We start from the raw sequence: 22,912 nt of genomic DNA, 5'->3' as shown, positions 1-22,912 counted from the left end.
CCGGTGTGGTCAGTTTCTTGGTTGATAATACGTGAAACTGCTATTACCGTTAAATCCACACAGCCCGCCAAACACTTACGAAAAATAAACCAGGCCTGTGAGTCATCATATATTCTTAACCGTTGACTGAAGATATCGTATCAATCTTTCATACAGCTTTATCAACGTGATTATACCAGAGGAAACGAATAAGACTATCAATCGTGTCGGTAGATTGTAAATTTTCTACGCCAAAATGTCTTACTCAATTTAAACCTGACGTTCTTTTCTGTAGATCATTCTGTCGAATAGGAGCCAATGAGATGGCGATGTCGCTGCAATGAGATAGCACCTAAATGATTGCTTGGGTTTGTTATTGCAACAGGGTTGACCATCTACCTAACATCGCGTGCAACAAGATCGACTTATGAAAAGCTCATTTGCAAGTTATTCTATTTTTTTCCCCTCAGTAAAAATGTTTATCCACCTAGCAAACTAAAAATAACAAGTATGTATAGAATAATAAATAAGTTATACACTAACACCGCGTGATAGCCTAACGCAATTGTTCGAAATATCTCACTGCCTCAACTTGATGTCAATTCAATATATTTCGATTTGTTGTAACCTTCTTGGGTTTTGAGTGTGTTTGACGTGTGCCAGAGCGTACGCCACTTTGATTCGTTTAATCAACTTTACGTACGTTCGTATCCTCATTATCAATAACGAATCTAATTTCGGCTTTAGAATTATTCCTTCGATTGTCCCGAACTCGAACAACCAACATACGTGCCCAATAACACATTGCACGGACGATAATTACATCCACTTTAATTTAATTTAAGATTAGAGTCATCCAAGACCCTGCCATCCGAATGCTTAATCTCTCTTTCCCGAAAGTTAATTATTCACATAATTCGTTGAATGGTAAATATTCTCGCGACAAGATACCACAGAATTCAACGAGCTCACAGAATGTCTTGAATTTTTCTATCGAACACTTATCGCCATCTGTTTATTGTAGATACAGATACATTGCGTCAGGATTACTCATGTTTTCTTTTTATTCCAGTTTACGTCACTTGCATTTGTCATTTCTCACTGGTTGTATTTCAGAGTCGGGAATGAATGGATGTGGCTAGGCTACATCTAGGAGATAGACGAGAGGTGTAATGTGTCCTTTAAGCAGTGTCGCCTCATGGCTGACATGCGTTATACCTCTATGCCCCGCGATTTATCCAACGACTCCGTTGCCGCTCTGCGAATTTCCGAGGTAAGGGAATCCAACTACTTGAACCATGCTCATGTATGATCTCTAATAATCACGTCTTTTATTCGAACAGCCTTTGAATGGGTCAAAAAGAGTTGCTGGAAAATTGATGTATCTTCATTTGTTGTTTTTTATATTCGTACGTGTTCTCATTTCTTTTGTTGAATTTTGTAACTTGTACAAAAACTCTTTGCTTTCATTGAAATATTGCATTGGACAATGTGTGTGCGTTGGCTAATAACACCTCTTTTTTGAATTTCTTGCTTGTGTGAAGTGCGGGCCTTTGGATTGTCAGGATAAATCATTTACCGGGGATACTAGTTCTCCTAGTGGTCCTCTCTTGCCTTGTGACGAGGACCAACGAGACAAACTACACAAGGATCGTAAGGAGCATCGAGAAAAGCCCAAGCCGTACAGAAAATATTCAGAGCTGACTCCACCTACAGTACAAAGCTGCTACGATAATTATGGGTTTGTTCACTGTTCATTGTAACGTAGGTAAAATATAATGTTTATATCATTTCTTTGGCTTGGATTTTTATATATTAACGGACTGGTTTTTTCCAATTATGTTGTTTGAATATTTTTTTTCTATTTGCACTATTCTTACTCTGCCTGCCTAAATGATTGCTCTGACTGACTTGTCTCGAAAACATCTGATCGTTACAACCATTGTTGTTACATAGATAAAATCTTTTTAGAAGTTCAGTGGCATGTAAATCTAATTCTCTACCTGGACGATGCAACAGCAACTCACCTGTGGCCAACGTTACAGTTGCGACGAATGTACAACCGGAGGATTTGGCTACTCAGCTAACGCTTTTAGACTTGAGTGCGTTCAGATCGATTCGACCAGAGGAGTTATCGAGTTGTTCGTGGAACAAGAAGAACAAACTAATCATAGCACCGAATGTAGTTGGCTTCACCCGAAGATTCAATCATGTAAGTCATTGCTAATTCTATTATTGAATCAAATTTGTTGAATTCGTGTATATTACACTCATTGCAGTTTAAACATTAGTTTCTATTGCATTAATTGTTACAATTTAATAACTTATTCAACAGGTCAGTTTTTGGACTGTCCAAGAGATTTTGAACGCACCCACGCCTAAGCAACGTTCTGAAATTTTAGTACATTTTATACGTGTCGCTAAAAAGTTGTACGACCTAAACAATCTTCACTCGTTATTCGCTGTCATTTCCGGATTGCAAAGTGCTTCCATTTACAGGTGAGACTTAAAAATAACAACAGATATATGAAATTGATGTCTATCATGATTTAAATAAAAATTTCATAATTTTGTAAAATATGAAAAGGTAGGCAATTACTTATTGTTAGGTGATTCTTGAAAGCTAGAAGATAATACTAATATTGTTAGTCTTTGTTATTTATGTGTTTTTCGACAATTCTGGTTATTTTTTAACATAATTTCATTAAATTCTAGATTAAGTAAAACTTGGGCCTGCCTATCAAAAAGAGACAAAACGACATTTGACAAATTGGCCGAAGTTTTCAGCGATAAAAATAATTGGACGAATCTCAGAGAGCACATAGATTCTCTTAAACTACCATGCATTCCTTACCTCGGCTTATTCCTGACCGACCTCGTTTACATAGATATGGCTCATCCCGCATCAAAGGTAACCATAAATTCATGTAACTTTTTCATAAATCTATTCGTATATCACGTGTCAATCCATTTTCAGAATAATGAAAATCATCAAAGAACACTGAAAATGAATAACGTGCTAAGTAGAGTAGAAACATTTCAAGCAAGCGAATATCCAGGCATTGCAGTTTTGCCAGAAGTCCAGCGATACTTGAACAGCGTTCGTTACATTGAAGAATTGCAGAAATTTTTGGAGGACGATCATTACAAGTAAGTCTAGTCATACCATCCTTTCTACTCTACTTGCTTCGCGTCGTTACATAATGTCTCTCATTATTATAGACTATCTATGAAACTCGAGCCAAATTCACCAGCACCATCATCTAGCAGCAGCAAGGAATCCGTTGGTGACGTTGCTGCCGCTGTTGCAGCCCTTTCTTTATCACCAGCCAGAGGATGCGCAGGATCTTTAAGACTTCATGCAGCTTCAGCTGCAAATAAATTTGTCCCTGGTCATAGGAAGTGTAGAAGTCTTGGTACAAAGTGAGTATTATCTCGAAGTACGAATCTGTTGTACGAATATAATTACATTCACATCTTCCGTGTGTGAAGTATACATTGTGTGTTGGAAGTTTTTATAATATTTCTAAAACTCGTCATTGGGTGTCGTTCTAGCATAAGCATTCAATTTGGTAATTTGCAGTTTAGCCAATAATCGAATCACCTCGCTCAAAATTGCTATGAGGTTATTTTTTACGTTTCATATATTCCAGCATCACATCTGAATCACATTCTATCAGCTCACCACACTCATTAATAAATATGACTTATACCATTTATCGATGTACAGTTACATTACACACCAGGTTACTGATTGGGTTATTCGTTTTCTTACTTGATAGGAATAAGTCTCGGAATAACAATATGTATTAGCTCTTGTATATCAATATAATTGATTGATTAGATTCCGTAGCACGAGTCTTCCACGCAACTTCCACAAACAAGGAGGACGAATGGGGCCTAGCTTGGTATCCGCTGGGTGAGTCCCAGTGCCTTGCATAGGATCTGCGTATAATGTGGACTGTGCGAACAATACAACTTAAGCTTATCACATGTTTGCTTTTCTTTTTTTACTTTTCTTCCATCACTTCCTTAATGGTTATGTTTGTTTTATATTGTTTCGTCTTGTTTATTCAGCTTTGCATGTGATCTATATTATGTTACGACACGTTCGGTTGTTCTGCGTAGGAATTTGGCCAAAAAATTTCAAGTTGAATTAAATTATGACACTATTTAAATTTACGTGTAAAAAATGATAATGAATGCTGATGGATCTTGTAATTACTGTATAGTCCGAGGTGTGTGTAGTCGATTTTCACTGATAAAGGTTGAATTTTATCAGAGAACTGAGCACTCGTGAAATAGTTGGAGAAATCTTATTCAGAGACATTTCAAGTAAAATAAACTTCGTTGGAAGATGATGACAACCAGTGTTAAGGGATTGATCGGAAAAAAATTTATAAATTGAAAGAGCTATTCTCTGAATAAGGATTCCTCTCTCCCTAAATTCAATGATAGATTATACAAAAGAAAATGATGTAAGAAAAAGAAATGTACGGTTTTGAAATGTATAAACACCATGCAATGAATTAGTTTTACACTGAATGTTAAAGGTGCATGTTGGTTTCATTAAACAAAAATGTATCTGCGATACAAATTTAAAGATTATAATTCATGGAAATGTTACAGTATTTTCGGAAAGACTTCAGCGGTGCCATTAGAACCAAGTCAATTAACCGTGAGACACCTCCTGGACGATTCGGTACTAGAGGAGCCGAATTTGCATCCACAAGTAGTAGATTTAGAAGAAAACTCACCAAGTTCACCAGCAGATGCTTTGGACGATGACTGTAGCTTACTTTCAAGAACAAGGTACGTTAATTAAATGAATTAATGTTTCAACATTCCGAATGATGTCCGATTACGTCACTCAAAATGTACGTTAATTGTTTTGAATAACTTTGTAGCTCATTGGCTTTATCACCGCACGAGTTGAGCGGGTCCAAAGAACCTCGTTGTGGTCTGCAGGGCTCACTACGACGCAAAGTTATTTTACGAGATGGTCGTAAGCCTGCCGTTACAACGTGGCAAAAATATTGGGTACAAGTATGGGCATCGTCCATCGTCTACTTTTCGCCAAAGTGTTTCAAAGGGTCAGTATTACTTCTGTTTCTGTTATCCAAATATTTTCGGAATCTAGAGTCCAAACTTGACAATTAAAAAAAGCAAATAATTGCAAATTAATCGTGCTCTTATGAATTCATTTCAGAAGCGACAGATCTGATTTTAAACGTGAACCATACAAAATGGTGTCGATTTTGGGGTGGATAGTCGAACCACTGGATAGTTCCTTACATACGGATGCATTTATACTAACAGACCCTAACAAAGGTGAGAAATGTTGAAAAGTTTGTGCGTAAAGCAACATGTACATTTATTTGACGAAATTCATATTCATGGATTGGCTCAATTATTTAGGTAACGTCTACAAATTCCGCGCAGGGTCAACCGAGGCGGCCGAGCAATGGTTGAGAGAATTACGAGCCACAGCTCGTGGCGCGACTGATAGAAAACCAATACCCGCCAATCTCATGTCGTTCGAATGAAGTCTTTATTTTTCTTTAGTTCATTTACGTAATACATTTTATGTCGGTGGAAACTCAATGCCGCATTTTTTTTGATGCTCACGAATTACATGAAACTTGCGGAATTTTACTCGATAGATTTTCATCAAACTATACTTCCGACGTGACTCATATCGACGATATTATTTATTTGCATACACAATACGTATATTTTCCGATTTTATAACAACGTAGATAAAATCTATTATGCTATACAGGTAATATCACTGGATAGAAAACTATGAAAAGTCGCCAATAGCTATTTTTGTCACAACATAAATATCTGTGCCCATTCAAAGGGAGACAGAGAAAGCTGGAGGGTGAAGTAATAACCGAATTGCGTTATTCGTAACATTTTATACGTATCCTACCGACTAAAAACAATTATAAATATTTTACTAATGATTGTTTTCATTATTAATAATTTACCGTCAGTTCTACACATACAAATGTACGCGTATAGGGATAATGAGCTGAAAGCAATATTGTGTACAGTGTTATATTCCTAATATTATAATAGATATTATAGGGAAGAATGATACTCATCGACATATCTGATGGTACGTGTGAAGATCTGCATGAGTCGTACACGTTGAAAGCGTATGTTTTGACTGTTGTTGTTAAGATTGAATTAATTTTACGTGGAAATTAGATGTTAGTGTAGTTAGCTGCAGCTTTAGTATATCGCCAAGTTGTATAGGAGAAATTTATTGTGTTTGTTGATTTCACTTCTTTTTTGTACTTTGTTTCCTGTGCAACCGTATTCTGTACACTTTGCGTTGTGAGAAATATATCGTAAACTTGATAATCATTTGAATCCGCTGACCTGCTGCGATATTTTTACATTATATAAACATAAATTGATCACAAATATTTTCAAAATAATCGCAAGAGCCTGCTAGTCGCAAACCAAGTTGCGAAAGCGTTTCAATTTTTATTAGTACAAGAAAAAAAAAAATTAATTGCCATTTCCGTAGAATGCGAAGCAGTTGACCGCTTTATTGTGGACTGTTATTTTTTTTTGTAAATGGTAATCGCACTGTATATTCTTCGAGCAGCATTTGTTTGATAAAGTGAGAAATTTACCTACAGCTTGATTCATATTTTTCACCGTAACTATTTTCTCTAATTAAATTCGAGCAATTAATGGAGTATTATAATCATTTTCGTAATATGCTATTTCATATGTTAGAAAAAATATTTTATTAAAACTAAACAAAGAATAGCTCAAGCCTATTTCCGCTTGTGTACGAGATTGTATCAGTGTGACCAATCGGCAGCTCTGGTATATAGTTTTTTTTAAATCGAAGATAAATAATCGGCAATGCGTGTATTTAATAATCTGTAATTTTTATAATAACTTTTTAAATATGACTCTTGAACGGCAAAATTGTCCTCTAAGAAAATTGAGTACGCGGTAAAAGACACATAATACATTATAATAAACAAAAAATATATCTTCAAGCTTGAAACAGTGCGATGGCAATGTTCTCTGTGATTGTTACATACATGCAAATCTAGGCGTACACGTTATAAATATGCTTTTTCTACTCCGCAGCTTTTACTTCACTATGAATCTATATTGTATATTGATTTGTATTATACATATATGTTATACAACATAGGTATTTTAACAAAAATGTACAGCCTGGTGACAGATGTTGCAGGTGACCTTGCCCAAAAAACTAACATGACACATAGAGTTATCGTTTATTATTACTACATAATTATACTATTATTATTATTATTATTATTATTGTTACTATTAGTATATTATGAAAAGTTTTGCGATTTTATTCACATTATCATTGTAAGTTGCGTACCTATTCTATCATGACATGCGTATATTCAATGTTGTTCCATTTATGTATATTTGTAAAGGCTTACTGTGTGAAATGGAATAAGGAAGAAAAAAAATCAAATCCAAAACGGAACTGAAAGGGGAAAAACATATCTGTTAGCGGATTGAAATGTTTAAAAGTTAGATGAGGCCGATTAGTGTCTTGAGACTGTCTTTGATACAAATCACTGTGTGTGCTACATATCACGTTACGTTATCACATAATCCTTAACATTTATTGCTACGATTAATTGTTTGTTGTAGTTGTTTATATGTATACATACTATATATATATATATATTATTTTCAATGGGTTTGAACAGTTTACATACCTACATACATAAATATGAACCATGTAGTATATAGTTGACATTGTAGAAGACTGATTCAATAAACGACGAGGGAACAGGTGAGATAAAATTTCAACGAAAATATAGATACAATTTTTCCACTATATCAAAAAGCAAAATAATTATGAATGGTGAATGGTAAAGGAACTTGAGAAAACAGGCAACCGAATTGTCTTCGTTTTTCTTCCAGGTCTAGTATCATTTTGTTAATTTTCCCCGCTCGTTTATAAGTAAGGAAAAGTATATATATTTATAAAATGAGGTATGTGTACGTATAAATATAATATCGTTTATTGTTTAGATGATTAATTTAATCTTAATTAAAGGCATTTAATTCCAGTACAAGCGTAAACTCTAGCTCATAAATCATTGTTATACTGTGAAATAATTCGATCTTAAATTATATGTACGAATACATTTGATCAATTTTATGACTTTAGTATTGGGATCCAACATATCGGAATATGCCATATGATAGCAGCACATGCATTGCTGTGAAGTAATCTTATTCAATGATAAAATTAGCTTTTCTTTGGATCTTCTGCCTTTTATTAATTAACTTGATTTGACGTAACACTGTGATCATATTTCAGCATAAACGTATCATATGGTCGCACCTTTTTCTCATTGCCACATTACTCATTGTTGGATCCCATTTGAAGCGTCTTTTTTCGCGGTGGAATGCATTGATCCAACTAGGAAACGTAATCGTAATTGTATATAATAAATACTCGATGTATTATAAGTGAATTGTCACCGAGGTTCTAAGGAAGACTTAATACAACGATATCATTGGTCAGCATTAATCAAAATCAAAATCAAAATGGGCAACACAACGCACCTATGTCGTCGAGATCGATGCATACCCCGTTCACCAAACACACACTACGGGACAGAATCAAAGTACGGATTCTCGGTTCGTCGAGATCGAACTCCGTTTTAACCAGGTCGTACAAATTTTCCGTGAAATTCTGCGGTACCTCCAGAGCCTGGAATATGATTGAAGGTAGTTTATTATTATGAAGCAGAACCTTGTACTTGCTTGCTGTGCATGAGATGGAAATATTCAACTATATTGTTATTTGAAAAAAAAAACCAACTCACTGTGGGCTGAATAAATATAAAAAAAAAAACAAGTTGAAAAGGAAGTCAATTTTTCTTTCAATGGATAAAAATCCCCCTAAATCTGTATACCGCCTTGATTTAATTTTTTTTTAATTTTATTCTGAGACGGGTAATCATAGGTAGACGTATGTCGGTGCAGTTCGGATTGTCTGATTTATCTTTCTCGTCTACGGCCAAAATTATTCTTAATGAAATATAATATACAATAATTAAGCTGTCTAATCACGTCTTATCTCGACTTTTATCTGCGTCACGGAAGATTCATTAGGCTTTAGTCTCGTGATACTAATTCGGATTGACATGACAACGATGTGCAACGTAAAGGGGTTGTGTGTTGGTCGATGAGAAACTTAGTACTTTTATAGCACCAGCTGTTACTATTACTGGGATTAGATGATGGATCAAGCTATGCAGTTTATAATTTTATTCCGCACGGGTCAAGATCAGAAGCAATGAGAATAAGATGACATCAGGCATATCCACTCGCCAATAACTTATTGAAAAATTCAACTAGTAAACGTTTAATTGACAAATCACATTGATTTACAATTTTGTATACGTGCAGTAAATTACGGGATACATGAACCTTTACACTGCCGGGATTTGAGTTGTAATTAACTTAGAAAGTCTCTTTGCATAAGACCTGGATGTGCGGTTTTTGGGTTCGCTGATAACGAATCTGGAATCAGATTTTCGAAATTCATGAAGACGGAACCAATATGGCGGAAAAAAATCTAAAAAGTCAATCCACGCATCCATGTTGGATCCATCCTGATGAATTTTGAAATTTCGAGTTCAGATTCGTGATCAGTGACTTCGAGAACCTTCAAATACCGAGTTTCATCCAAATCGCATGACTTCGGATTTTGGTCCGCCATCTTGAATTTTGAAATTTCGAGTTCAGATTCGCAACCAGCGACCTCAACGACTTTTGACCGTGAATACAAAGTTTTGAAATATTGCTCCACAGCGCCTATATTTAGCTTTTCCGGCGGCCTAAGGGTTCAATATACTCCGACACGAGTATAAATTCACACTTTTCACAAAATCCTACAAGATATTCGCACGCATTACCGATTTTACGTGCATTTGCAATTCTTATAATCATTCACCGCAGTAATGATATATTGACTTAGACGTGTACTTACATCTGAACAGTATAAATTACCTCAAACTTTTCTACAAGTCCATCCGGAATGCCGAGGTCATCCGGAACATTTATCGTCAATTCCTCGTCGCGGAATTGCAGGTTCCGCTTCTTTTCCTTAACTTTTTCCGTGTATCCGCGACTTAGTTCAAAAGTTAGATAGTCCGGTTGTTCTATACGTGACGAAATATGCTATTATGTTATACTTTTCAACGAACCGCATGACCCTCACTTACAATAACACAAAAAATTTCCCTAACTCGCGTTAAATTTGTTTGGCGACTTACCATCTTCGGGTAGCGCCTTGAAAAATTCACGCCCAGGTAATCCGACAGATCCATCTTTCAGGGAGGCTGCGATCGCGACCGCCACCCATACCGCCATCCAGATTGCTCCAAGAATCGCTTCTTTTGCCATCTGCTGTTAGTTGGTTTCGAAAAAAATAATCACTGCAAAGTGCAGGAGACGTGGAATGATTAGAGCGTGAATACGAGCCAGATAAAAAGTGCAATGAGCATAATTAATCAGACTATTTGATTCCCCATTTCTTCGACGATATATATATATATATATATATATTAAATTCCATCGAATTCCATAGACCTAACATTCGTAGGTGTGAAGTGGGTAGGTACACTTGAAAAGTTTGAATTGCCCACTGCAGTTATGTATATCTATGGGCCTGAATAATTCACTCACCTTCTTGATATCGGCACTGCACTCGGTGCGGAATCAATAGACAAGCGTCTGCCGTAAGATTCGCAATATAAAGACAGCGGATGCACAAAGCCAGGATCTTCACTGGGTCATCACGAAATCGTGTATATCGTCGCGTATCAGGTTGCGGTGCGACAAACGGCGACTGTGTACTTTACTTCCTTAATCCCGCGTCGTGACATCTCGATACATATGTGATTGATTGGGCCTTGTATGCCCATCCGGTGTACGGGTGTAGGTACGACATGTTTGGTCATTGGAAATCTGGGCAGTGTCATCACACACGAGAGACTCGTTGCAATAAATTGTCGCGCGTATCAGCAGAATGAAACTAAGAAACGGCGCTTTTTCCGAGTCGCATACAATTACCGACGACGGACACACAAAGTTATTCCAGAGAGAAACACATACGCGCGTGCCTGATGTTCAAAAATTATTATCATGAATCTGACTAAAAGTCCTGCTAATCTGCCACTCGTATCCTGCAGCCTTACACACGAAGTTTCATACGCATACCCACGCGGAAGCGAAAGAATAATACATGAAGCTTTAAAGCCACGTCAGCCGGCTAACTTTTTTCCCTCATGATCGTCGATTTTCATGTACGAAACTCACGGGTATAAAAGCCTGCAGAGCTTGCAGACTCCTGACAAACTCTATATCCGTTTAAGACTTGAGTAGAGTATTTTACGAAAAAGTACCGTGTAATTGGTCCACAGCTGATACCACGCACTATTTAATAAATGGCGCGTACTATTTTTCTCCAGTACCTAGTTCCATGGAATTAAGTTGTATGCGTATATTCTACCAAGTAGAAAACTGATTTTAAACATTGTAGCTTGAATTCTTAAATTAATATTTGGGCATTAAATAAAAATGGATTTATTTCAACGGTACATTGGATATAATCACAGTGATCCTTGACTTGGTGCAAAATGGTGAAAGGCGAATGCATGTGCGTTCGTAGACTCATACCTATCGTCGAATAATTATTTTCAGTTCGGTGAATAATAGAAATGGTATAGGAAGCATGGGGCGGGTGTGGATGACCGAGAATGGAGGTAGCGTGGTCCACCGCAACGGTTCGTTGGATATTAAACCGGGCGCTTGAATCCGCCATGAACTAGTATGAGATATTGTAGGTTCCTGGCGGCTCATCCGGCCATTCGCTGGGAGCCGGGAGCAAAGGTTGTCTAATTCTTGCTTCATCCCCAACCCTGCAGCAGCTCCTCATCCGGTACACACAGGCCAGCAAGAACAACATCGTATTTCTTCAGGGTGAGGTCAGAGGTAGTCGGGAGTAGATGCAGCAGCGTCTGCTCGTCCCAGAGTCCTAACTCCCATATAAAATGAGCGAAAAACTTTTGAGAGACGTCGAGATGGTTGGGAGAGAAGAAAACGTGGTCACATCGCGGTGCAATCGCCTATGGAATATGGAAGCCTGACGAAACCGAGCCGACTCGGTAAGGCCCAAGACACAATCGCATGCATGCATGAGGAGTTTTTTCGACAGAGCAAAGGCCGATGGTTTCGGCTCGATGGCCTAGGGTAGCAAACTCGCCTCGTGCAAAGTACCGGCGCGTCGGGTCGAAAACCCGCCGTCAAGTGACCCACGGGGAAATCAAACCAAGGAATCTTCCGCTCATTTGTACGCGCCGGATCTTCTTATGTATCAGCGGGAGAAGAAACTGGAAAAAGAAAGAATAAGATAAAGAGAGTGAGGAGCGGGGGTAAGTGTGCAACGTTCGTATCAACGTCGCAACGTGTTTTTATTATCCTTTCTTCTTCTTTTTCATACGTGGATAACGTGTATGACTATTTTTTAATTCGCATCAACCGAACTATTCACGTTGCAACCTGCAATTTGTACACGATTACTTATATACGAAGTACCTGAACGAACCAAAAGCACGTTTCCATCGCGTCAAAGTTTACAGGAAAATCCACGTACGACGGGTATTGACCGTAAATATCGAGCCTACTTCGGTTTATACCTTGGCTTGAGTCCTAAATCGCATAAAATTCTCTGCTCACGTTCGCATTCGTTTTCGTTTTCGTTCTTTGTGGTCCGTCACCGTTGACCTTAAATCCTTCCTCCAATCACCGTCTCGCAGGAAATTAAGTCGTTGCAAATCAAGTCACTGGATGAATTTACTCCAACGGCCATTGACCGCAAAGTTTTATTCTCCCTGCACCCAGCTCCGGGTCTTTCTCTTTCTCTTTGCTGAGTGAGCTCACCCCTGCAACACCGGACGTATTACCCTTGTCTGCATATAGGTGGTGAGCCTAGACAGTTCCTGCTTGTGTGCATCGGTATGCAACACGCACGGACGAGTGTAAACTGTAGTTGAAACGTTACAGGTGTAGGCGGGCAGAGTGGCTAGCTCGGCGTAAACTCGTAAATCAATGCGTCCGCCTTCTGGGTAGAAGTTATGGATACAGGTGTCTGTATATCACTTCGGGACCATTTATACCTTGTGGAACAAAAACCAGGGGGCATATACTAGTATATTGGCTCACGGCCGGGCGGCGTAAGAAAAGAGAAGCGAAAAAAGACAAAGAACAGAAAACATGGGATGGGGATAAGAGAGAAAAAAAGAAAGAACGAAAGAAACGGAGAAACGTGTACATATATATATATATATATATATATATATATATATATATATATATATATATATATATATATATATATATATATATATTATATACCTGTGTACAGGTATACAGGTATAGAAACGCGAAGCGAGAATCGTTACCGATTCACGAATCAATACCCATATTCGTTTATTTTTCCGAGATTCCAAGCCGTATAGAGATACAGAAAAATAACAGGCTAGCGCTGATATATCGTATACAGCATATAGTGATATATATATTTTCAGCTTTATCCTCGACTCGATTACTTTCTCTCTCTCTCTCTCTTTTTCCCGCGCGATACAATTTTGCCGGAAAATATTGGCCGCACGTCACAATACAACTTGATATAATACATCTTTTCATCTTTTACCGAACGAAAGCGATCGTATAGTAAACGATCTCGTGTAGATCAAAACAGTTTCAAATGTTAATTATTGAAAATTTTCGTAGGTACACGAACATTGTTACATATCTACAATTGTGATTCGTAATTATGCCCTTCGCGTTTATTTAATAACGATTATGTAGCTTCGAATTGAGTTTAGCTACATGCTCTCTAGTCGACTGCTAATGCCTGCAAATATAATTACTGCGTATACGTATATATGTATATACGTCACATCGACGCAGCAAAGTCCTTCGAAACTCTGACGTGGCACATATCAAGCACGTACCTATATACAAGATCTGCATTGGTAAGTGTGCATCGTATTGACGCGAACACAGGTACCCACCTACGTACGTAGCATATAATATACCTACAGGGAGTGTGGCGAGCGAAGAAATTGCGACAACTGATTAATCATGAGTTTAATTTCACGGATCGTCACCTCCCAGAAAAACAATGTCATTCGCGTATTAATATGATCGATTGTACGCCGCGCGTATAGCGCAGACTAATTACTTATACGTATATATATTATATACATATATAGTAATAAACAATTATGCCGGCATGACGTCGCTCTCCTCGCAGCTAATTATGCCTTGACTTTGAATATAATCCCCGGATGTAAGCGCTAAACAGTTTGAAAACAGCGAAAAACGCATCGCTGCAAGCTTCTCCCGGCGGGCACTTTTCGGTATTTATTGTCATGCAAGGTCTCGCGGTAATGAGATGACTATTCGCCGGCATCGTGGGGGCAGACTTATAGGTACTTTACTTCCCTGGGACCCTGCGGGCCTGTCGAGGGACGGTGACCCAGGGGTGGGCCTAGGGGTGGTTACCCTCTCGCCGCGTATCGACGTTTGATGGGGTTCTACGGGGCATCGAGATACGTCGACGTTGTGCCTCCTACACAAGCGTGCAGTGCCTCGTACGTAGGTACTTTTCTGCCTCTGTGTAGGATCAGCGGCGACAATGCATCGCATATGCTCACCGTATCATAGCGGAGCGCAACAAGCATGTTTATTCCCCATAGGCACGGGCCCTCCACCCCCTCTTAGATATTCATAATCCCCGTTCAATGCGCTTTGCGTGCTTTTAAGATTTCAGATCCGGGGCGCAGTGTCTAGTCCCTGAAACAGGTTTACGCCACTCACACACAATACCGGCCACCCCTGCAGTGCAACGTGCATTAATACACTTGCACCGGATCACGGATGATGATATTGCTACGTGCGAGGCGTTATTCCGAACTGCAGAGTGCCCGAGATGGTCTTCCGACCCTCTGTTACCGATCCTTCAGCAAACAGGACTCAGCGATAGATCATTGACTGCACTTCGATCGCCGAATAACAAGACGAGTTGGCAGTCCTTTTCAAACCCGTTCCTGATTCAATGATTGTTGTCAAAACCAAAATATAGTTATACTGTGTACGCGTAGTTGACCGGGTGTCGTAGTGGGTACCGTAGAAGAAGAAGAGTCAACGGCGTTACGTGGTGCAAAATTGTGTCGCCGAGGGAGCGACTCCTCGTACGGGACGCGTAAATCCTAATATTTCGGTTTCAAGTGTGATTTTATACGCACTTTGTGCGTTCCTTACGGTGTTTTGCAAATGTATCGCAACCCTACGCCCTGGGTCGTAAATATTACGGGGGTCGATATATTCGCCAGGGATTTCCCGATCCCCGGAGGCTGCCGCCCGTTTCCGTTCTCTGCTCCTCCCTCCCTCCCTTCCTGCCTTCCTCGCTCTCCAGCCTCTCTATCACCCCTTCGGCCCCTGTTCACCCCTGCCACTCACCCTCTCCTTTATTATCTTCCTTGTCCTCCTCTGTCTCTCGCTCACTCTTCCGCTCACGCACTCCGAATACATTCTTATCTACCTAAACATGTACTACATCCATGTGTATATTCAACGCATCGAGGCTCGAGCGTTCCCGAGAGCAAACGGCACACGTATATCCGCGTGTATACGAGTGTCTATATATCTACTCCTACAAATTTGCGTAGATTCGCGAACACGTCGATTTGCAAGAGTAGGTATGACAGGTATAACGTGACTCAAGTTTCCTCAGCACGTGTATGTAGGTATATAATACTCACACCTTATACGCACCTTAAATGTTCAATTTTTCTCACATGCGTTGAAAATCGTGAATTTCAGATTTCGAAACCACCAAGTCGATAATAAATAAACCATTTTTACAATGTCGGCAAGAGTGTATATAATTCATCCCTTGATGGTCAATGACACACATATATGGGCAGAAAAAGATCGCGTCACTTTTGTGTCATAACACATATGCGGGCATTTAAAAAAAAAAAAATGTTTTTACTATACACGGATTTGAGTGTAATTTGGTAAATCATCCAAAGAAATTTTTCTTGCCAAAACAAAAGTGGCACGAAAATCTCATTTTCGTCTGACTGCTAAGAAGTTAACTTTACAGTCGCTGAAGCGTCGGGGGATTTATAGTTTGTGGTACATGGAAGAAAAAGACAAAATAAAACAAAAATGAAAATACCGACTTTATTTAATCCATACATATATATATATATATATATAACATGGTTTGTCGGAAATTATTTATCCAACTGCAAGAAGCGCGGGCGGCTCTGCACTTCGCCAAGCTCGTAGGTACACATAATATTTTTCCGAAACGTGAAAATCGTTTCTCCCCACACGGCTTACCGTTAAGATGATTACGAAGTCAACGGTAACAGGATCCAGTCCATAAGATCTCGGACCGACTCCTATAGCCATCCTCAATTCTACGAGAGTGCTTCTTCCTCTCTCGCTTTCTTCCTTATATTCCTTGCTCTTATACCTATCCCACACATATATGCCAAGAACTGAACAAGGCTCGCCTTATACGTTTACGGTGGATTTTCTGGCGGATAGATCATATATGCAGTGCATTGGCCTAATCTCTCGCTGTTTTTCTTTTCTTTTTCCTCGTTGCTCTTCGCCTTATACTCAGGCTCCGTCACATTATATTGTAAGATATACGCTACGCGAATTGTATAAGTTTTTTTCTTTCGTTATATTGTAATAAATACATTTTAACCCTTAGGCCGCCGGAAAATCTAAATATAGACGCTGTGGAGCAATCTATCAAGACTATGTACTCAATGGTTTTTGAGGTTGCTGATTACGAATCTGAACTAGAAACTTCTAAATGCAATATGGCGGACCAAAATCGAAAAAGTCACTCGATTTGCATGACACTCGTTATTCGACGGTATTCGAGGTAATTGATCACGAATCTGAATTCGAAATTTCAAAATTCATCATTGTGGATCCAATATGGTTGCGTAGAGTGACTTTTTGGATTTTCCTCCGCCATATTGGATCTGCCATCTTGAATTTCGGAAATCTGATTCCAGATTCGTTATCAACGACTCCAAACACCCCACATCCAGGTTCTCATGCAAAACTACAACTTTTGCATTTTTCCCTATCATTAACCACCGGAAAGCCTAAATATAGGCTCCGCGTATGATCGAAGCTTTGTACAGGTTATATTTAAGATATTAGCACACTATTTAGCGACTTTCTGAGGAGATTAAAGCTCATCAAATCCCGGCAGTCGAAAGGTTACAGGTTAAAGTTTGCCATGAAACGAAATCATATATTATAAGAGAGGTTTGCGGTCATTATTGGCACAACAGCTTTGTGCAGAAATAAATATCAGCTAGCACGGAAGATATATGAATTAGTAAAATACAGCGAGTGATTACAACCATGATATATAAGATATTCGACAAGCATGTGGTAAGATCGTCGAACCACAATCCCAACAGCCGATTCAAAGCAGGTTAACGTTTCCCTGTATAATACTGTTACAGGTTCTCATACTTCCATACTTCCGTTACACATATAATACGAATATACGTATATGTACATACGTTATGGGTACAGTGGACTGCTCATATAGCTCTTTTCGCCGGGCATTAACTCGATCCCCTGTTATTACTCGGTGTATAAATACAAATGATTTTAATACACGTCGTAGGTACACAATACGCGTGTTTCGTAATGTTTATGTGTAGGCATAACACTCGGAGATAGTTCTGCACCCCGACGACCGACTGGGAGGCAAAACGAGCATTTGAGCAGCGTTGGGGCGACGGGACCCATTCCGGTACCTATTCCGGTGGGACCGAGCCGTAGTCGGTATCCCGATATAGATTCGGGGCCCCCCGGGTCGTCCCCGGGGCTTGTTTCCGCCGACAAAAGCGCATCTGTGCGATCCGATTCGTGACGGCCGGGCCAACCTGTTCGCAGATTGTAGGTCAGCCGGCCGGTGTTGCGTGTCGGAAATTCATTATCCGACTAATATAAACATATTGCTATCGTTGTACATCGATCTGACCAAGTAGGTACCTTGGACCCACATACATACACCCTAGACACGTGCATCATGAGACATGTGAATAACGGGCGTGATATATCCGATTCGCGTCGCATCCTGTTATCGGTAAAACGCCGATTCGAATGTATTTAACGTACATGCATACACATAGAGATATTGTAAGGGAGCGTAGATTTTTACTCGCAAAGAAAGTGTCCGCAGGTCTCCGGATCACGGTTTTCACTGAAATTTCTTCGAGTTTTTCTGTGGTGAAAATTATATGAGCAGCACCTGATGCTGCTCTATGAAACTATTGTTTTACTCTGCTTTTACGTATTATGTCCATTTGTTTATACTCGAATCTGTGAAGCAATTTCATTTCAATAATTTTGAAACTTTATTGTTCAGTCGACATCTAATATTAATATTTAAGGTTCCTTTTCTTATACGGAATTATTCCACTATCGGAAAATATCCTCATAACGTCAGAGCCTGGTTGTCGGCGCCATTTTATCAACACGTAACCTAAGTTTTTAATTTTAATGGAGGCATATCGTAATTCTTGGGCTTTCAAATCACTCATTTCACATAAATTAATTAATCATATTCAATAATATAATATCTGTTCTATTATTCAAACGCGAAAAAAGATGGTCAACGGTCAGCTGTCAGCCTGATTGCATTAGTTTGATTTTTTCCCACCAGATGTCATATTGCAAAATGAAAATCCCAATACTCAAACCTCAAGAAGCTGACAGGTGTTGTATAATTAGATGAATGTTGGTACATCACAGGCTCCATATATTTTACTAAGCAAAGCAATAAACGAATAAAATTTATGTCGAAGTACTTTTTTCTTTCATCGGGACAGAAATGATCACAGTGCAGATCCCCGCAGTTTTACATGATTGAAATTAACCACCAAAATTCATAGAGTATCTTTCAATCAATTTTTACCATTAACTAAACAAACAGTTGTATCTACGTTATTAATTCGGCTTGCGCTGCAGAAACTTTGCCATTTCCAACATAACTTATGAATGAGAAATATCCAGAGGAATTGCAAAAACAAAAAAAGAAAAACTAAAAAAAAAAAACAAGAAAATGTAAAGAACTGTGTTTCTTGGATGAAAACATCTATACGAGCACAGTAGTGTAGTATATAGCTGATGAATTCACGCAGTGCATACAAGTTGAGTGCGAGGGGGCGGTTATCGTGCCAACCGTAGGCATATATATATATATATATATATATATATATATGTATATATAAGTAATATACATAAATATAGCACACCAAGAGGCGCGATCAGGATGCTGCGTTCCTTGAAACCTCCATTTTGTCTTGACGCTGTGCGCGCGGTTGCCAGGCAACAGCCCTTACGCTCCGCTCATTTATAATTCAACAGCCAATGCGGGCCACGCAGTCGTCCGCCGCCCTCCACCCGCGCTGCTGCCCCGGAGAACGGAGCAGCCTGAAACACCGGAACGCCGAGACGCCGAGACGTCGCGACGCCACGCGCGCTGCACATCCGCTTCAGGGCTGCCCGCAGGCTCGCTTATTTCACTTGCGCATACCTCCCCCGACCTACTATTCAAAAGTCTGGAAGCCCGACCGATTCGTCAGGATCGCGATCATCCATCTCTCGGTTATTCTCAAGCAATTGTTCGGTTGTCGCGAATCTGTCCGTTACACTTGTTAATATTACTACTCGAACGAGGCACTTACGCAGCGGCATAATTATATCACACGTTATAGAATCGAAGGAAAAAGTCACGAGGTACTTTGTTTCCAATTGAGATGAACTATGAAGGCGCAAAGGTTGATGAAATCTTCGATATCTTATTGCACGGATGATTCTCACGATAAAGTTTCATCGAACATTGTAAAAAAAAAAAAAAATAAGGTCTGGATTTCTATAGAATATTTTTTAGTGTCAAACTAATACTATTTCATGTCGATCTAATACTACGCGTGTCTTCAATCCGACACTATCTGACGTTCAAGTACTGAATGGCGACCACAAGAATTGTTCTACGGTAGTCTACACCGGCCACTTCTGGTCAATTTTATACAGTGTATTCCAATCTTTTTTAATTCGTAACCCTTTTACAAGTAAAAAAAAATCTGGCAACCCCCCGCTATTCATAATAAAACTATACGTCAGTGATTTCAAAAACGACTAATTGAATTTTTTTTTGAGTTCAAACTATACCCAAGAACTACAACCCTTGCGTTTTACTTTCACCTGGCTTGCAAACAGTGGTACATAAAAACGGAAGTACCTTGTGCCTCAATTATACCTCCGAAGAAAGAATCATGATTCCGCAGTTGACTGATCCGCGACATGAGGTGAGGTAAAAAAAAAACTGAGGGTACAAAAGTTCGGAAGACGGTTAAGGTTATCCGCGATCCAGGCTACCTCGCGTATAGGTATAAGGTACCTAACAACGGTCACTGCAGTCGCATTAGTTAGGGCTAACAACGGTGGCGAACAATCAAAAGCTGATGGGCCATGATTCGCTATGATAATGAATCATGAATATGTCATGAGGCGAGTGGGATGGCATCTCGCCTCCGCCATATCTCTCTCTCTCTCTCTCTCTCTCTCTCTGTCTCTCTCTCTCCACCGCCCTTCGTGATCCTCGCGCTGCAGAATAGGTACTGCCGCGGATCTCCACCAGGATGGAGGGAACAAATGAGCGTCCCGGGGGCGGGGGAGGAGACCCGTCTCTCCGTTATCGTGCCCTGTATAATACGCCTTCGCACTTGAAGCTCGGTTTAAACTCCTTCGCGCACACATCTTGACGCGTCGAAACACATATGCAATTGCTTATTATTTGTGTGCTTATGTGCGATACATCGCAGTGATTTACCTTCTTCTCTTCTCTTTGACTCGAATCTCACATCGCGTTGAGGATGATGGTCGTTGCAACAGTTCCAACGATGATCCGTGACCAGGATTGTTTGGAGCCAGGCAACGCTGCATGCACCACAAAGGATTCTAAAAATCGTGTCAAGCTGAGCAATATTGACTGGCGCGGATGGAATTTAACTCTCTGATCGGATCGCTCTCTGATCTATGTATATATACCTACCTAGCTCCGCACATTTACTCTGCAGATTAGCAATGCTCTATGTATACCGGCTGTGCCATCAGAGTGCGGCTTGCGGGCCGATCGTCCGTCATGATCCATCGATTAATCCGACTGGCTGAACTACCGACGCATCGGTGCACATGCATCGAAATGTACACACGCCTGTAAGGCACGATGTGTACCTAATGAAGGGAAAATTATCGCAACGTAAGTTTAACTTTGCGACCGTGCAGAGCGACGTTTTTTATATCTCTATCCTCGATCCTGTAGTTACTGCAGGTTTCTATCGAACCCTGCGCACTGTTATCAATGATAGAAGCAAAATCTGCTTATACCAACTCAAAGGGAATCTTTCCGGCGGACCGTTACGTTATGCTCATATTAAATATCTCGCTCGCTTTAACGCTCTTCGTTTTGTGATATTCCGTTGTTCGCATTCAGCGTTACCAGCTACTATAATCATAATGCATTTGCGAAGGGACTCCGCTTATATATCCGTGCATCCAACTAATAGTAATCCGAGGGCCGCATTACGGTTTTAACTACGTAGAGAGATAGAGAGAGAGAGAGAGAGAGAGTAGCTATATAGACACAAGTTATGCCTGGCAACCGGCAGCTGCTGCAGTACGATCCGCATTAATGCCAAACTCCATTAAAGCTCGACTCTGATATAATTTTCAAACCAAAGAATTTTTCCCAAAAATTATCAGCAAAACTGCTTTCCTTTAATTATTTTGATGAAAATGACGAATGTTGCGAGTATAATATATGTAGCTGCTCCTTTTCAAACGCAGATCCCGGAATCCGCCGATTGGCAGGAAGGCAGATCGGAGGATCGAGCTGGCAGTCAGGCGACGATCCGCTGCAGTGACAGGTGCCGGTATGTTGCGAGGTGCATAATTGATATCGCCGAAGCTGAACCACAAGCCGAACCCTCAGCCTGCTGACGTTTGGCTCGCTGTGCCGCGGTTGACTGGCAGCCTGCTGCTGCAGTTGGGCAAAAACAGCTGATTGCCATTAGGAGAACTGATCTGCAGTGCTTACCCTCGATCTGACGAGCAGAATATACGCGGAGCTAGCGATGGCCACTAAGCTAAAAATAATCGATGCATCGATCGATCGAGTCCAAAAAAGAAGTCGAAAATGACTCGATTGGATCGAGGAAAATTCATGGATTCAGCGATTGATTAGTTTTTTGTTTTTTTTTTTGAATGATGCGTATGGATTGAAAATATCGTAAACTTCAGAAGTTCATTTGATAATTTATAGTTTCATTGAATAGAATTGACACTATAATTATATTGGAATTGGCATAATGAGAACTGGAGAACATTAAGGTATACCTACAGCTTAGAGACATCCTGTTTCCTATAGTTTATACGATCGCTGTGCCGTTTTGGATGAAAATTTGCGGTACTTTACCATTATTTTTATTATTGTATTCTGATTGTCCAGATTTCTACACTATCGGTGTCGGATCACCTGCCCTTCGACGACGCTTGTACGACGTGATACGTGCCTCACTAGATCTGGGACCGCATGTATAGTCAGCCGTTGCAGGTGTTGATACTCACGGTGGTGTTGGTAGCACTGATGCTGTGATATAAATTATAATTAGCCAAGCCTGTAATGCCCTCTGAATAAATAACGAACAAGCAACAACAGCGGCAACCACCCCCGCCCGTTTAAGTCAGTGGCTCACAACCCGTTCCC

The 22,912-nt window shown here is 39.8% G+C and overlaps 2 protein-coding genes across 9 annotated transcripts; one reads left to right on the top strand and one right to left on the bottom strand.

Annotated features, from left to right (window-relative positions):
- Nucleotides 1-371: 371 nt before the first annotated feature.
- Nucleotides 372-7,790, top strand: LOC124403989 (ras-specific guanine nucleotide-releasing factor RalGPS2). 8 transcript variants are annotated; one of them, XM_046877771.1, is made up of 13 exons: nt 372-487; nt 1,096-1,252; nt 1,524-1,720; nt 1,951-2,191; nt 2,315-2,478; nt 2,695-2,890; nt 2,957-3,129; nt 3,202-3,402; nt 3,824-3,898; nt 4,609-4,791; nt 4,887-5,072; nt 5,189-5,310; nt 5,398-7,790. In XM_046877771.1, exons 2-13 carry the CDS (start codon nt 1,178-1,180, stop codon nt 5,523-5,525), a joined length of 1,941 nt encoding a protein of 646 aa, XP_046733727.1. In that variant the 5' UTR covers nt 372-487; nt 1,096-1,177; the 3' UTR covers nt 5,526-7,790. The 8 variants fall into 8 exon arrangements, with proteins under 8 accessions (XP_046733727.1, XP_046733728.1, XP_046733730.1 ...); XM_046877772.1 differs by having other exon boundaries at nt 393-487; nt 1,052-1,252; XM_046877774.1 differs by lacking the exon at nt 372-487 and adding an exon at nt 529-682 and having other exon boundaries at nt 1,954-2,191.
- A 212-nt stretch (nt 7,791-8,002) lies between these two features.
- Nucleotides 8,003-10,866, bottom strand: LOC124403991. The gene is made up of 4 exons (XM_046877781.1): nt 10,705-10,866; nt 10,293-10,454; nt 10,027-10,178; nt 8,003-8,722 (listed from the first exon to the last, which is right to left on the bottom strand). The coding sequence occupies exons 2-4, from the start codon at nt 10,420-10,422 to the stop codon at nt 8,552-8,554; spliced, it is 453 nt and encodes a 150-aa protein (XP_046733737.1). The 5' UTR covers nt 10,423-10,454; nt 10,705-10,866; the 3' UTR covers nt 8,003-8,551.
- Between the last annotated feature and the right edge of the window lie 12,046 nt (nt 10,867-22,912).

This window comes from Diprion similis, chromosome 3 (assembly GCF_021155765.1).
Source record: "Diprion similis isolate iyDipSimi1 chromosome 3, iyDipSimi1.1, whole genome shotgun sequence".
NCBI classification, from domain to species: Eukaryota; Metazoa; Arthropoda; class Insecta; order Hymenoptera; family Diprionidae; genus Diprion; species Diprion similis.
This window is presented reverse-complemented; position numbering and strand designations above follow the sequence as displayed.